Source organism: Nicotiana sylvestris, chromosome 6 (assembly GCF_000393655.2).
Source record: "Nicotiana sylvestris chromosome 6, ASM39365v2, whole genome shotgun sequence".
NCBI classification, from domain to species: Eukaryota; Viridiplantae; Streptophyta; class Magnoliopsida; order Solanales; family Solanaceae; genus Nicotiana; species Nicotiana sylvestris.
The window spans coordinates 79,061,547-79,079,049 of NC_091062.1; the positions used below are offsets into that span (position 1 = coordinate 79,061,547).

A 17,503-nucleotide genomic window follows, 5' to 3' on the forward strand; every position below is an offset into this window, starting at 1 on the left:
TAGAAAATCATTTCCTCAACATTTCTTGAAGTACCTAATTCATGTATTAACCTCACCTTGTTCAGTATTTCGTGGAATGCCTCTTTATAAAGTAGTAGTAGTAGTAACACCTCATCTTCAAACAGTACAAATCTTCGAGTGAGTTAATTATTGAAATCTAGGACTAATGTTAAGCAATTAAAGCAGCCACCTCTATAACGAGTTATGATTTAATGACTTTCATTTCATTAGTTTAAGTTTAATTAATTTCTTTTCTTTATCCTGAACGTTCATTGTGAAATTTTCTTTTAATATCTGAAGAAGTTCTCTTAAATATTTAATTGATAAAAGCTAATGTGAAAAAAATACACATGTTACGCATTTGTTGGTTGGTGTAATCAACGCACGGACGGGGATAAGTTATTTTTTGTTCTCTCACCTTTTATTAAATTTTCCTTTCATTCGTTTTGAGCCTGCCTTCCCAATTCCTTGTGAAAGGAATTGAGAAATGCCCTTTTACAGAATTCTTAGAATGGGTTGTGGCGTTTCCAAGATAGATGCCAATGGCGTCGCCACACCTAACAGGATCCTTCCCAATTTCCCTAATAGAAGGAGGCACAAAGAATGCACCCCTTCAAAGAAAGAACCATTGTTGTTGATGCATGAAATACCAGATGAAGATCATGCAAATATTAATAGTCATTCAATATCTTCTCCAAAATGTGATGACAATATGAGTTGTGTCACCTCTGAGGGGTCTAATGAAAAAAGGGTTGCCAAAATAATGGCAATTGTTCAAGAAGAGGAAAACAATAATGAAGGAGGAGGAGTGCATGAAAATGGAGGAGAGAAGGATGATAATAATGACGATGACCTAAGGGCCATTAATAAGCTTCGTGTTGACGAGGAAGATGGTGATGTTTACCCTGGTTCACCAAGTTTTAGGGTTTATTTCACCGATACGGATGTTGAAAACAACAAGAATGACGGTATGTGTAATCATAAATTAATTAGCTTTACATTGGGTGTATGTCACCACTGTCTCTCCAGGATTGGAATTAAGTAGACGGACAAATTTTAAGTTTTTCTTATTTATCTTTTCTATGTTAATAATGATTAAGTACTAGTTGCGGCAGGTAATAACAAGGTTGGCCTGAAGGACATAACCCCAGTTGCAGCTACCATATCATCAACAAAGGTAGGCACATATGATTTCAAATTACAATTATCTCTGTTCAACTATAAAGGGGTTGACATTTTATCTTTCCTTAATTTCCTTCGCATTAATACATTGGCCATCATGGGCTTACGAAAAATTGAGATCTGTTACCTTCTTTTGCCTCATTTCTTTTTCGTTTAGAAAAAAGCTACATTTTAATTAATTAAAAGAAGAAATTCATAGCTTATATTAAAAAGAGAATAGATGTAATTTTTCGTTCATCAATATAAGAATATTGCTTGTGGATACCTTTGCCAATTCTATTCATTTCCAAAATATGTAAAACATTTTCATCATTCTCCACCTGCGTGCCTTAATAATTGTGATAGACATGTTAATTTTGCTATTAGAAGTGGTAGCAATTGTCCGTTTATTCAAAATCAGTTGGCTTCCAAATTCTATGTACAGTCATAATTGAGTTATACTAATATTCATTGTTTTAGAAATGAGAAAATTGGGGGTAGGAGAAATAGGGGAAGGAATTGCAAGGTGGGGCCGGAATCAAACCTATACCAAGAAAATAAAAGTTCAGGTTGAGCTACTAAGATTCTCCTATTAATATTTGGTTATTAGTTTAAACTTATAACGTTCCTATATAACCTCAAATATAATATATATTACTCTATTGTTGGCTTATAAACCAAAAGATTAACTGCCATCAAACTGAACATGCATGCATTCACCACTGTTTTATTTCTTTTCTAGCTCTCACTTCCCCATATTTATAAATTTCCTACAGGAGTGTGTGGTCAAGGAGGAGAAGAAGGAAATAAGAAAGAAGAGTTTTAGAAATGTACTACCAAGAAACCTGTTGAATGTTCGATCATCGTCTAACTCTTCAACTCGCTCCACACACCACCACAATACTCATCATCCAGCTTGATCATATCATGCATGCAGAAGGGAACAACACCTCCATAGGCTTCGTGTAATTAATGGGAATTTGAGAATTGAAGTGTAACCTTTCAACAAAAAGAACAGACGTTGAATTTATTTGTAAACAAAATATTCTTCTATATGTGTTGTTTTCCTTCCTTTCTTATAAACACTTCTACCTGTTTTGTTAGTCGTTTCAAATATACTATTAACAAGATGTGATTTTATCCGTTTTGGATTAAGTTGGTAGAATTTTCACAATGTGAATCTCACACGGAAAATAGATTCTTTGACTCATGTAATCTAAGAAGATCAAATAACTGTTCACTCAACCACTTAAATTAAATACAACATGATAGATGTATAAAAAATGTATGATTTATGTATAAATATGTGAATAACCGTATATAATAAATGTATAATTTATGTATACTGGCTAGAAAAAAAAATAATGCATCTTATGTAAAGATCCCTGTTATGAGTACGTGCTGAAATGCATATGCGTGGACGAGTACAATTTTATCCATGGACCTGACGGCCTACGTCTAGTTAATGTCTTTGCAATGATTTGCCGATTAATGATACAATTCGGGATAAACAAAAACTGAAAAACAACAATAATTGAAGCAAACTAATGATATATTTGATTAAGAATTTAAGATAATCGAAAGTAGTTTAAATAATAAATAGAGAAGGAATCTAGAACCCAAGTGAATGTCTCAAACAAAAATCAAAAATTATGCGATCGTCTCCGAAGAATAATAAAGTAGAAACCCTAGATATAAAGGAAGGAGAAGAAGATTGCCCTCAAGAATCCAATCCGTTAAAACAGGTAATCCAAAGTCGAACTCGAACCTAGAGGTTCCAAATCTCTCTCAAGAGTTTTCTTAAGTCAAAATATGCTAAGTGGCTAATGAAATAACCCTATTCTATTATAAATTCTCTATGGGTAATAAAATAGGAAAAAGTTCCAAAATTAATTTTTCAAAACAACTTGCGAGACCAAACTGTAACCCCACCCGTGCCACACAGTTGAACCGTGTCGAATTTCAAAAGCTTATTTTCTTTAGCTCTTCAAGGCCCTCTTGAACCGTAGCCAATGGTTGGTGAAACCATGTCACACGGGTTGGGATGGGGTCTTGATACTTTAATTTTCAAGACTCCAAACATGGTATTCCTTGCATGAATCCTCAAAGTGACTCTCTAAATATCTTCTAATCAATTCTCAAAACTCCAAACATGGTATTCCTTGCATGAATCCTCAAAGTGACTCTCTAAATATCTTCTAATCAATTCTCAAAACTCCAAACATGTATTCTTTGCATGAATCCTCAAAGTGACTCTCTAAACATTTTCTAGTCAATTGTTGAAGATCATGCAACTTTTTAGCGTGTATCCCTTGGATGTTCTTGGACTTGGAGTGAGTCAATTGTCCTCTAGATAATTCGGGTCATCCTCAATATTCTTTGCTCTGCCCGGGTTATCTAGGATCGTATATTAACCATGTCATCGCCCAAGTCCTGCTTAGATGTCTCACTTGGAAAATAACAACAACAACAACATACCTAGTATAATCCCACAAATGGGGTCTGGGGAGAGCAGTGTGTACGCCGATCTTACCCCTACCTGGCGAGGTAGAGAGGTTGTTTCCGATAGACCCTCGGTTTAAGAAAAGGTAAAAAGAGAGAGAAGGGAAGAAGAAAGAAAGAATAGGGAGACAAAGGACGATAAGAAAAAGGGAAAAAAACACAACAACAACAACAACAACAATAACAAAAATAACAAGTAAAAGAAAAACTAGCATCAAATAGAAACAAACTGGAAAATAAGAAACACGAAGCGAACGAAACAATAGGCAAATACTAGAGGTCAAAGAATATGAAAACAACAAGAGTGCTACTAATACTACTAGAAAAGAACGGGGAACTCTCGATTACCTACTAGCCTTCTACCCTAATCCTCGACCTCCACACTCTTCTATCCTGGGTCATATCCTCAGTGAGCTGAAGTAGTACCATGTCCTGCCTAATAACATTTTCGAATACTTCTTCGACCTACCTCTACCCTTTCTCAGCCATGCCATGGCTAGCCTCTCACACCTCCTAACAGGAACATCCGTATTCCTCCTATGGACATGCCCGAACCATCTCAGTCTCAACTCCCGCATCTTGTCCTCCATGGGGGCACTCCCACTTTGTCCTGAATAACTTCGTTCCTAATCTTATCTCTCCTGGTATGCTCACACATCCATCTCAGCATCCTCATTTCTACTACTTTCATCCTCTAAACATGGGAGTTCTTGACTGGCCAACACTCAGCCCATACAACATAGTAGGTCTGTTGGCCTAAGTAAGTTTATTTTGATGATCGATAAAGGAACTCAAACATAAACCAGGTCCATACACAGTGTACATAGATATGGGCAGATTCTAGCACGAGACATGCACGTGAAAGAGATAAGATTAAGTGGTTATATCTAATATCTTCTAAACGAAAAGGTTGCACAATTAATAAGGAGCAGGACTCCTTACTCAAAGAGAACTCTATCTTATATAAGGGAAGAGTTAGAAGTTGAAGATAACTAGAACTCTTTCACCAAGGAAGAGTATAGCATTAGAACTCTAGTTAATCATATTCTACTAACTTTATATATTTCAAAATGTTCTTATTTTACAGATACGCATAAACGCTAAAGTTAAACGAGAGTTGAGAGCAAAATAGCAAGGCATTTTCAAGAAATTCCTGTATAATTCAAGTATGCGAACCTGAAGTTACGTGAACCAGATAGATAAACCAGTTCCAATTGTCTGTCTTTCATTCTAGTTCAATTGCAGTAGGGCTTTTGAGTTGGATCTTTCAGCTTTATCTAGAAGCAAGTGTACTAGGTACTTTAAGTGTAGTATTCGAGTTAGAATTAACTTGAAGTTGTTGCAACAGCTTGAGGCTGGTTGCCACAAAGGGTTAGAGGTAATCCTTAGGTTTACAAGATTTTTGTAAACGTTGTTTTGACTTAGAGATTTAGTGAAAAGTTGGAAAAAATCGTATTGGGTAGTAGGTCGTGGTTTTTTCACCTTTTGAGCAGGTATTTTCTACATAAAAATACTTGTGTTCTTTACTTTCTGCATTTATTATTCCGCAATAGTAGCATAAGGAACACATAGAAGAATCATGTCTTTCTATAATTTGTGCACGCGAAAAATTAGACACTACACAAATCACCCTTCCCCTTCCCCGGTGTGGTATTGAAGTATAAAACAATAATTGGTATCAAAGTAGGTTATCCTTGAAGAGGCTAACACATTAGGAGAAGATCAAGATGAGTGCACCACCTGAAAATTGTGAAGGGCAATCCACTACTAGGCCACCACTCTTTAATAGTCAGTACTACTCTTGGTGGAAGAATAGAATAAGAGATCACATTCAAAGGAGAGGACTATGAGATATGGTACATTGTCACTGATGGTCTACTGGCTACATAAAAGAAAAATGCTGAAGGAGTAGATGTGTCAAAGACAAGAGCGGTACTGTGGAGGACTTAAAGAAGTAGGAGAATAATGCTAAAGCCAAGAAGTGGCTTGTTTGTGGGCTTGGTCCAGATGAGTATAACAGAATCTAAGGTTGTTCCACTGCTAAGAAATTTTGGGACACACTACAAGTGGCCCATGAAGGAACAACTCGGTAAAAAGATCGAGAGGAACTCTAATGTACTCTCAATATGAGAACTTTATTATGAAGGATGGAGAAACCATTCAAGAGATGTACACAAGGTTCACTACATTGACAAATGAACTAAAATCTCTTGGAACGATTATCCCTAAAGAAGAAAGAGTCAAAAATACTCACTAGGGTCATGCCTATCACTTGGGAGAGCAAGATCACCTCCATTCAGGAATCAAAGAATTTTGCCACTCTCCCACTAGATGAATTGATTGGGAATCTCACTGCTTATGAACTTAGGAAACAAACCATGAAAATGGATGTACCGAAGAAGGAAAGGAACTTGGCACTCAGTGATGAAATGGCTATGATCACCATAGACTTCAAGAAGTACCTAAGGAAAAGAAAGGGTTCTTCAAGAAGTGGAAGCTATAGCAAGGCAAAAGCTCCTGAGAAGCAAGCCAATGATGGCTGCTACAAGTGTATAAAGACTGATCACATGATCAAAAATTGTCCTTTCTTGGAAATTGAATGGAAGAAGGAAAGAGCTGAACGAAGGAACAGGAAGAAGGAACATGTTCAACCCAAGAAAAGCAACAACAAAGTATCAAACCAAGGCTATGGTTGCTGTTTGGGGAGAAAGCTCAGATGATGATGATGATGATGAACGAACACTTATGGCCATTGGAGAATCTGATGAAGAAACTGAGGTAAGTGTTTTTCATCTCGAAGATGTGAGCACATGATTTTTGCTGTACATGAAATACTCCTACAAAGTATAAGAAAATAGATTTTTTTTATTAATTATTTGTCATTTTTAGGATTTTTTGTAGATTTTTATTAATTGTTTACATTTTTCTTGCTCGTTTAATTTTTATTTAAATCATGAAAATTACTAAAAATATCATGCATTGCATTTAGGATTTGTTTTTACACTTTTAGAATTAATCAGTAATTATTTGTTTTATAAAATTTGAAAATCACAAAAATAGCTCATTTTACATTTTTGTCTTTTATTTTTAATTTATTGATTTTCCACTTTTAATATAGATTTAAGTAATGTTTATAATTTTTATAATTAATTAATTACTTCAATTTCACATTTTTAGATAATTTAGGATATTTAATCAATAGGATTTTTAATTAAAAAAGGGAGAAAAGAAAAGTTAATTATAATTAAGCAGAATTGGAAGAAGAGTTCATTTGATGAAATTAGGCCATCCACAAATTCGGCCCAAATATTTTCCCTTAAACCAGCCCCAAACATTAACACCTTCAGCCCAAAGAACCCTTTCCCCACCAGTTCGACCCAGTCCAAGAAATCAGATTGACCCATTAATCGACCCGCCCCGTTCTTCTTAATATAAAACCCTCCTTATAATATTTCCCCCAAATCCCCTAACCCTAAGAAAAATCAGAGAAGCGGCGCTACTGTGCTTCTTCTTCACTGAGCTTGGCTTTAACTTGCTTGAGTTTCGAGAGAGCTCACTCAAAATGGTCCCTCTCTCCACGTCACCTCTATTTCCCAACGGATTTGTCAGAGAGGAGTACGATTATTCCCTCAAAACAGCGAATTTTTGTACAAAAGGACAATTGTTGGACGAATGGGAGTCGTAGATAGATGTGAATCAATCCACGCCCTCCATTTGTCCCAAAATTGTTCAAAAACTTGAGGGATTTTCGGATTTTTTTGGGCAGAGTTTTCGAAAGTTTTGAGGGCTATATATTGGAGGTAAGTATTCTGTGCTAATTAGAGAGAGAAATTAGGAGGAAAAAATCGGAAAAAATCTTCACAACTTAGCCGAAAATTTCTAGAATTTTTAGTCGTCACTCTTTCTTCGAGCCCTTTTTCTTCAATCTGCTCCTTTTCATTCCAAAACACATACCAAAAAATAGTTTGAGTTCATTTTGGATTCGAGTTCATTTCTTTGCTGAGATTCTCGACTGTTGACATTTTTTAGAAAAAACATTGGGGTCTTGAAGCTATCTTCGGCTATTCTTCTGCTGTTGGTTTTGCTGAGTTCGTCATTGCTGGTTTCCTCCTTAGCCTTTATTTGGCAAAGTTTCGATTTCGTTTACGAATTTAGGTACACATCTCATTTCTGTGTTTCTTTTTTCTGTTTTAAAATGAAGTGTTGGCTCTTCTTTTGAGTCATTTGATGAAAAAGTGTAAAATGGTTGTTTGCTCTGTTTTAAACGTGAATGGATGTGATTTTTGGCTAGTTTAAGGCTAAAAATCTACTATGGATTTGCCTGCTAAGAATCACTGTAGTAGCCTATTTCTTTTGCTGATTGCACACATGCACACTTGACGCATTTAAATCGTTCATATGGTTCGTTAAAATCAGCATGTGATTTGCTAAAAAAATAAGATGAAGCCTTATATAAAAGTAGAGTGTTGGAGCTGTTGAATCTTGATGAGGGGTTTAAATTGTTTTACTCTCCTTATCAAGGCATGGCAGAATCTGTGTGTATGTTTTGAGTTGGGTTAATCACTTCTTCTCCATTCATATGTTACATGTTTAAAAACTTTCATGTATTTGTTCCGCTGCATCCTTCTTATCCGAGATGTTGATAATCGCTACTGGGTTTAGGCAATAACCTGGAACTGTTGAGAAGTTTTGGTTAATTTGCAGTATATTTATGTTTAAAAAAGGGAAATATAGAAAGGTAGGGAGTTTTTCCTTAATTAGTAGCAAGAAGATTGACTTTTGTGTTCTATTTCTCCCCTCACTTTTCTCCTAATTTTGTGAAGGTTAGCTTAGTTCGTGTATCCTTTAAGTTTAGCAGCAATATTTTGCATAATATTTGATTAAATCTATTTAGCAGCAATATTTTGCATAATATTTGATTAAATCTTACTTTTGGTTTTGTTTTCCTAAGAAAATGGCTCAAATTTTTTATATGTAGAAGACGTTCATGTATGGATTAGTTGGCTAATATTTCTCCAAAACCAATTGAATCAAGTTGGTAAAGTATGATTAGTTAACTAAGTAGAGTATTAGATATTGCATGTCTTTTGCCTTAAGGCAATATATATTTTCTTATTTTTGGTACTTGTATCTTAGAACAAGTGAAAAATGTGTATCTCACTATCTTGAATAGGTTCTGCAAAATAATATGTGAACCATGATGTGTCGTGTTTATCAGTAAGGTGCTGATGTTATTAGCATTCCGTATTCGTTTTTCAACTGAGTATTAAATGTAACAGTGTTACACGGAGTTCAGTAAAATGCATCCCAAAGAAATTCAGCACATGTAATTGCTTCCCAAAGAATCTGGACTTATGTGCATTCATAAAAATGTGATTTTCACGCACAAATGAACATGGTTCGAAGCCGTGTGTAATTTTGTATGATTCATTTTTTTTTCTTTTTCTGGATTTTGTATAAAGAACATTGCCAAAATTGAACACATTAATTGTTGCTTGGGCCTAAGTAGAGGCCCATTTTCTTTCCCTTTTTGTTCATCAATAACGTGAGAAATTAACTCATGAATCCCCTAATTTGCTTTAGGCCCAATTTAGATTAGTATTGCAATTATATATACGTTCGCGTAATATAATTGCAAATTTTAACTTTTAAAAGACTCGAGGGATGCGTTCGTGCAACTTCAACCAAACTTTTCTTAATAAAATAAATAAAGCGTTATTAATTGTGGACACGTTCGCGTGACATGATTTTTGACGCGCCAAAGGAAAAGAGTATACGTACGCGTAACTCAATTCTTTAATTACGAACAAATCAAGTGATTTAAAAGTGGTAAAAAGATATTTCACATAGGTCCTAAAAATGAGTAGTTAAACAATTTAGGCCAAGTATAAATTGCTAAGTGACCGTGCTAGAACCACGGAACCCGGGAATGCCTAACACCTTCTCCCGGGTTAACAGAATTCCTTACTTAGAATTTCTGGTTCGTAGACTTCGAAAAGAAAAGTCAAAATTTCCTCGATTTGGGATTTAAAATAAACCGGTGACTTGGGACACCAAATAAATTCCAAGTGGCGACTCTGATTAATTAAAATAATCTCATTTCGAATAATGTCACTTAAATTGGAAAAACTCCCTTATATCTTTCTTCGAGCGGGTAAAAAAAGGAGGTGTGACAGCTCTGGCGACTCTGCTGGGGATCTCGACCCAGAACTTCCAGTTCAGGGTTCAAGAATTTGAGCTTGTTAATGCGATTTTTATTTGACTTTATTGTTAATATTACTGTATTTTGTGGACTTAATGTGCTAATTGTCATTTACCGCTTTGATATTACTTCAGCTGTATCTAAATGTCTTTTTAAGCCACCCCTATGAGTCTTCTGAAAATGGTGTACACGTTCGCGTAGCCCGCTTTTTCTGTAGAAATTATACCATATAGATCGAGGCTGGTCCAGCAACAAGGCCGGGTAGACTTTAGTGCTCTCGGTACGTTGCCCCCTCTTCGGCCCCAGCTGTCCGCTCGGGTAACCCAAGTTTAGACCACAAACCCTAGGTTTTAAACCTAGAATAACGCAACCTCATGCCGGATCCCTAGTAGTAACGATTATTTGCATCATGTGCATTTGACCTTGGGGACTCAACATAGGGGTTAGGTCCGTCTAGGACAGGTGTACCCAAAATAAAGACCATCCTGATGCATCCTACGTGCTGTAAGCACGTGATTTTTGCTTCACGAGCAATCACTCCCAAAGGAAAACAAAAGAAAAATAGTAACAAATGGCTTCGCTGTACAATTTTTTTTTTCCCTTTTCGTGACATGTGTTATTAGTCGTTTGTAGGTCTGTCCATTTTGCATCTAGACATTATCAAACAAAAATACAAAAATGCCTGTCGTTAAAAGAAAATTCAAAAAAATATATATGTATATGCGCATCGTTCGTTCTAGGCTTTTAGTTCACTTACTTAAATATTTTGTGATAATTGTGTTAAAATGTTGCATTGTTGTTTAGTTTTAATTTCGTTATTTTATTTATTTTTGTTATTTTTATTTTTATTTTGTTTTGTTTTAAAAGAAAAATGAAATTAGAAAACAAAGAGGGAAGGAAATCGGTTGGGCCCAAAAGAAATGAAACGAAAACAGGCCCAACCAGCACTGATCCAGTCCAAAACCGGCTGCCTAAGCAGCAATTCAAACGACGCCGTATGAGGGCGTTCGATCTGAGCCATCCGTCCAGGCCGATCCAACGGCTCAGGACCTCTATCAGTAACCCGTTTCAAAACCCGACCCAGGAACCAATCCGATCCAACCCCTCACTTAAACCAAACGACCCCGTTTAACTACCAAACGACCCCGTCTCATTTCTCAGCATCAGATCCAAGCCGTTGAGATCATCTGATCTAACGGCTCAGATCCAATCCCTTCCCCATATATAAACTCAACCCTTCACCCCACGCCCCCTATCCGAACCCCACCCCTCACTCGTCTCCTTCCCCAAGCTGAAACCCCAAACCCTAGCAAGCCGCCCTGGTTTCCCTTCCACCAAAACCCGGCGGCATGAACGCCGGTGGCCACCTCCCGAACACCCTAAGACCCCCTCACTCCCCTGAACACGAATCCGCTAACCACGAACCTCGAATCATCTCCTATCGTCTCGAATCTGGATTTGAAGATTCGAGACAAAACTCGATCTACACCAAACCTCACCATCTTTGTATCAGACACTCCCCTGACCTTCCTCGTGACCAAACCAAGCTTGGTTTGGTCCAAATCTACCCACAACTCCCTAAAAATCAGATCTGGAAATCCAGACCTTAGAACACATGCACCTGGGGAATTCGGCCGGTCTGGACAAGGGTTTGAGGTCTAATAGACCTTAATCAAGGTGTTCTCATGTGAGAACACCCTGATTAAAGTTTGTTCGGCCTCAAGAGTTCGAAGTTGAGTTTGATTTGGGTCCGTTTTGATTTCAAACTTTTTCAGTAAGTTTCCTTTTCTCTTTGTTTGGTTCTAATTAAGTTGTCAGCATGCTTCTTTGTGTTTGTTTGTTTATTTTCATTCGAATTTCTTCCATCTCTGTCAAAGGCCTCTTATTTGGTCAGTTGGTTTTCTGTCTGTGTTCTAAATGTACTCTGTGACATACATGTGCGTCAATTAGATTAGTCGTCAAATGAGTTAATTCATATAGGCCCCCCCAGTAATTGAACAAAAGTTGTTTGATGCCCTTTAGGTCCCTGAACGTATTGTTTATATGAGCGACTGATTATTACCTGTTATAATTAGTGTAGTCGACCTGATAAATGTCGTCGATTAGTTTCCTACGACTGAATGTTCAAATATTCTGAATGGACCTGTATTGTGATTTGAATGTTGGGCATTACCTATGAATATTAGTTTGTGACTACATTGTAAACAATTAAAAAGGGCCAGGCTGGGGCAGTTCTGAAATCGAATAATCAAAGCCCCAAAGTGCCCTGATGCTGCAATAGGCAGGGCAGTAATAATCAAGGTTAAACGGGGTAATCTGAGGTTTGAAAAGGGTAGAAAAGGTTAGTTTAAATGAAGCTGACAAGTAGGATACTAATTAAGATTAAACTAATACTAATGGGGAACAAGACACAAGGGTATGGGGGCTTAAAATGAATAATAAAATGAGCCCATCACTCTTGATTAAACAAAACCAGGCGTGGGGAACCAATGGCTGGCACAAAAGATGCTTAGGCATGGGTTTAAGGGATATGGGCAGACTGCAAGTTGCAGATGAGGGCAGCTTAGCTGCACTTGGTCACTTTGGCTTATAAATAGGCCATTCAAAAACTTAAAAAGGGGCTGGACATTTCTTAGTCTTCATAAAAGAAAAAACAAGAAACATAAAGTCTCAGAATATTGTAACCAAACACTGTCTGAAAATTACATAAGAGTTTATGTTGGTTTAGCTGTCTTGGCCAATTACTGTTGGTTGCCTGTTTGAGCTGCTTGTGGTTGTTGAATTGCTGGGGTGTTTACATTGAATACTCTGCTGTCTCTGCTGGTTCATACTCTGTTTCTGGGATTGTTGTTTGTTGCTCGACTAACTCGGGAGCTTCATCTTTGTTGGTTGATTTTGTTGCTGTGTTGTTGCTGTGTACCTGTTGTTGCTGTATTTACTGCATACTGCCCAGCTGATCATTCCTTTCTTCTTTGTCCTCCATACCAGGTACACAATTACACTACCAATGTAACTCGAAAGTTTGAGCAATGAGTATAAAGAGAAGATCTGCAGATGTTGTTTATATATATGTACTGTTGTGTTGAATGTCAAGTAATGTCTAATAGCTCATATTTTAGGATACTGAAGTTAGCTTGCAAGCATAGTAGATGTCAATGTAGGGTATCGAATGATAATTGTATATGTATGTTGTTAGATAAAGGTGGTCTCAATGAATTAGTTTGCATCTCAGATTTAGTTTACTTTGCCATATATGCTGTAACGTATGCCAAACATGAAAACTGTACACAAGGGGTTCAGTTCTTCCTTTCCTGATTAATGGTCTCATATAACTAGTAAACTACCTGTTAAGACAAAGAACATAAATTTGTAATATAAACCCCATAAAGGCCGAGCCCAAGTCGAAACAGATCAGTTAGGCCCATATCGGAAAGACAGGGGCCCAAGTCTGGCCATCTCGCATGAGCTAGGTTTGGGCCCATAATTTTCGACTAGTTGTCCATAAGCGCAGTCACGTTTTATTATTCTGTAAAAGCATTTTAAATCCTGTTATAAGTAAGCTTGCAAGCATGTAATCAATTAAGGCTATTTACTGTTTTCAATTAGTAGAGACAAACACCACAAGAAACATAGTTGCTATAGGATATCCTTTTAAAATAAGGACGAGACGAGCCTCGATGAAAATAAACAAAACGCGCAGGTGCGGGGCCCTCGTTAAATGTATATTATTGAAGCATTTAGTTTCCAGGACGGGTTGCTTAGCAAATCTCACAACCCTCCTAAAATAACAACACGTCAGTCTCTTTAGGATACGCTTTAATAAACCTTACCTTCTTAAACTCGGGTGCACATTTATGTGACCCAAATCCCAATCTCGACGGATTCGAAATGTATTTCTAATCACGGGTATATTGATTGTGACGTGATCCGAGAGGCATATCCATGACGTCGCGAATTCCTTTTAAAAGTAGAACGAGACGAGCCTCGTCAAATAAAAATAGACACAGCTGCGGGGCCCTCTAACTGTATATACATTACAACACTTATAATTCGGGACAGGCCATTTAGCGAATTTTTCGGCCTTACCCAAAACAACAACACGCTAGTTGCTTTAGGCGCGTCTTAATAATTTATTCTCCTTAATTCGGGTGCGCATTTATGCGACCCAAATCCAAATCTCAACCGAGTCGAAATATGTCAACAACCATGGGTGCATTGATGTGACGTGGTTCGAGATATGTTTTCACGATGTTGCAATTCTTGATAAAATAACAGTAAAATGACAAAAGCGGTCTAAAAGTTAAATTTTGCACATAAGTTCACACTTGTACAAAATCAGATAATCAAGCCGAATATGACAGTTGAGCGACCGTGCTAGAACCACGGAACTCGGGAATGCCTAACACCTTCTCCCGGGTTAACAGAATTCCTTATCCGGATTTCTGGTACGCAGACTGTAATATAGAGTCATTATTTTCCTCGATTCGGGATTAAAATTGGTGACTTGGGACACCCTAAATCTCCTAAGTGGCGACTCTGAAATAAATAAACAAATCCCGTTTCGATTGTCCTTTAATTGGAAAAAACTCCCTTGTGCCCCGCGGGTGCAGAAAAAGGAGGTGTGACAGCTCTGGCGACTCCGCTGGGGATATCTCTGACCCAGAACCACTGGTTCAGGGTTAGAAATTCGAGCTTAGATAAATTGTTATATTTGGTTATATCTGATGTTCACATGTTTGAGCCTAATGTGCTAAATGTTGCTTTTACCGCTTTGATATTATCTGAACTGTATATAAACTGTGCCGAAACCCATCTCTTCTTTCCTCCGGGGAAAGGCTCGCTGGTCGAGACTCCCTATTCTGTTAGTGTCAATACCCGAAATAAGAAAGAGGACGGATAAGTTACGAAGCCGGACGGCCTTTTGGTTCCCGGTAAGTTGCCCCTCCTCGGCTCGAGTTGTCCGCTCGGGTACACTGTCTAGAACACTGACCCAGGTTTTGAACATAGAATAACGTGACTTCATGCCGGATCCCTAGTAGGAACGCTTATTTGCATCATGTTGCATATGACTTAGGGGACTCAACACAGGGGTTGGGTCCGTCTAGGACTAGCAACCTGATATGAAAGGACCATCCTAATGCATCCCATTTGTTTTCCGTGCATTTATTTGTCTCGAGCCCGCATGCTGACCAGTGTTTGAATAATGTGAAATTGAAAAAAAAAAGAAAAAAAAGGAAGGAATAGCGGTTAAGGAGTTAATTGTTTATTTTTGAAAAAAAGGCCAATGCCAAAATACCGTCAAAACTCTGCCGAAATTTTGAGAAAATGAAAAGAAAATGTCTTATTAGTTTTGTTTTATTAAATGCAAAGGAAAAATAGAAAAGAAGAGAAAAAAAGGGGTCGTCGTTCTGCTTTTATATACTTTTTATAAAAATATATATATATATATATATATATATATATATATATATATATATAGTTTGTCCTGTCACAAAAATGAAGATGGAAAAGAGTCTTATTTTTGATATATACATATATATATATAAATATATGTCTTTATTTGTGGCAAAAAATACTTGTTTTGCCAAAAGTCATGAAAGTTTTTAGACCCTTAATTTTCAAAAAAAAAAGTAATAAATGTGCAGGATGAGCACAGTAATAAATGTGCAGGGTTTTTCATAAAGTTTTATAAAAAGTATACGTCTAAATAAAGTTTTATTTTTTATTCACTTGGCATAATCACCCTAATAAATGTGCAGGATGAGCACGGTACAAAACGAACCTTTTTCAGTAATGACCAAGATCCCGTTTGAGTTGCGGTTATGGTGGAACGACTTAGGCAAAGAAGGGCAAGACAAAGTAAGGAAATATCTGAAAGGTCTCCCGGACCTACTAAACGTTCAGCCTCGGGGTGATATCATCAGATCATTGGTCACTTGTTGGGATTCCGCACACAACGTGTTCCATTTTTCGGACTTCGAGCTCACCCCGACGTTGGAAGAAATAGCAGGGTACATCGGGATTGATGAAGCCCCTTTTAGGTTCAAATACTTGATTGCACCTAGAGCTGTCACGGTACACAGGTTTCTGGATTTCCTAAAAATACCTCGGACATTCCACCATCCAGATCTTGCCAAAGGATTCTGCAGTCTCCACCTCATATATGCTAGATACGGCCACGTGGGCGGGTTCAATAAGCCGGATTTCAAACTATGCAGTAGAGGCAACCGACAAAAGTGGGACGAACACAGGCTAGTGGCTTTTATGACAGCCTTTCTGGGTCTTATAGTGTTCCCTAGGAAAGATGGAAACATTGATCTAAAGATAACCGGGGTCGTCAATACTTTGCTTACCCAAGATAAAAGTACTCTGGCGCCTATGATTATGGCTGACATTTTCCGGGCTCTCACTGCTTGTCGAGCCAGGGGCGACTTTTTCGAAGGATGTAACCTACTGTTGCAAATGTGGATGACCGATCATTTATGCCATCGCTCCTCACTTTTGGGTTATGGTTCGCCAGAGAAAACTTGTATTGGAGAATTCTACACGAGAATCAAAGGGCTCAATTTACCTGAGGGAGTCACATCATGGACCGCATTTCTCCGAACTCTCACTGCCAGCCAAATCCAATGGACACTCGGATGGTCACCTATCGAGGAAATCATATACATGCCGGCAACCCGGCCTCACTTTCTGTTGATGGGACTGAAAAGTATCCAACCCTATGCACCGTATCGGGTTTTGAGGCAACTTGGGAGGTACCAAGTGGTACCGAAAGATGAAGATTTGAGTACCCAAGTGATTGAAATCAGTCCGAACGGTCATTTCCCTGAAGAAGAAGTTCGCCAAATCTGGAGTGAATGCCAACATCTGACAGCAAACACTTGTGTGATTAATACGGCACAAGGGGAAGTCGCCCCAGAATATCACGCTTGGTTTAGAGGTAGCCTGTCCTACGAAAGACCGGCTAAGAGGCCGCATCTCAAAGATTTCGTAGAATCATCCCAAGGGCAATGGAACTGGTTAGCAAAAGAGAAGGGTTATCGGGCAGAGATTGGCGATTTGAAGCTACAAATGGACAGTCTGAAATTCGATAACAGCGTACAAATCGCGGCGGATCGAAGCGAAAAGAATAGATTGATCCAAGAGAATGAAGAGCTTAAGGCCCAAGTCCAAAAATTGAGATTGTCTCTCGATGAGCAGCCCAGAAGTCGATCAGACCAGCGGTTGATAAAGGGTTTGAAAAGAGAGATCACGGAATGGCGAGACAGGTTAGAAGAATCCGAAAAGGTCATGACAGAGTTCAAGGCACGGTGGGGAACAAGAGTAGATAAGCATCGCCGATGTTTGAACCAATTGAAACGTGACCACGAGAAGACTGTGGCCAAAATAAAGAGGGAGATGGCTACACTTGAGTTTAAAGCAGTTAAGCAGGCCGGGGATTTCCAATCGGAGAGTAGATACTGTTACGACTTGTTGGCCCAAATGAAGGAAGAAGTGCGGCAGCTGAGGGATCAGCATATACAGGACTCACAGGTATTCAAGACGTGCAGTGATCAGATAAGACACCTACTCATAGAGAAGAAAAAAACCAGAGACAAGATCAGGGCCATTGCCCATGCCATCATCAGAAGGTGT

General features: G+C 38.0%; 1 protein-coding gene across 2 annotated transcripts; it reads left to right on the forward strand.

Annotated features, from left to right (window-relative positions):
• Positions 1–450: 450 nt before the first annotated feature.
• Positions 451–2,264, forward strand: LOC104237551 (uncharacterized). Of its 2 annotated transcripts, none has more exons than XM_009791721.2 (3): positions 451–968; positions 1,107–1,177; positions 1,938–2,264. In XM_009791721.2, exons 1-3 carry the CDS (start codon positions 488–490, stop codon positions 2,079–2,081), a joined length of 696 nt encoding a protein of 231 aa, XP_009790023.1. In that variant the 5' UTR covers positions 451–487; the 3' UTR covers positions 2,082–2,264. The 2 variants fall into 2 exon arrangements, with proteins under 2 accessions (XP_009790023.1, XP_009790025.1); XM_009791723.2 differs by having other exon boundaries at positions 1,116–1,177.
• Positions 2,265–17,503: the final 15,239 nt, after the last annotated feature.

Bases quoted from the DNA above. Each gene is read 5' to 3' on its own strand.
- LOC104237551 (XM_009791721.2), top strand. From the start codon at position 488: ATGCCCTTTTACAGAATTCTTAGAATGGGTTGTGGCGTTTCCAAGATA. The intron at 969-1,106 runs GTATGTGTAATC...ATTAAGTACTAG, and splicing joins TGAAAACAACAAGAATGACG to TTGCGGCAGGTAATAACAAG. The intron at 1,178-1,937 runs GTAGGCACATAT...AATTTCCTACAG, and splicing joins CTACCATATCATCAACAAAG to GAGTGTGTGGTCAAGGAGGA.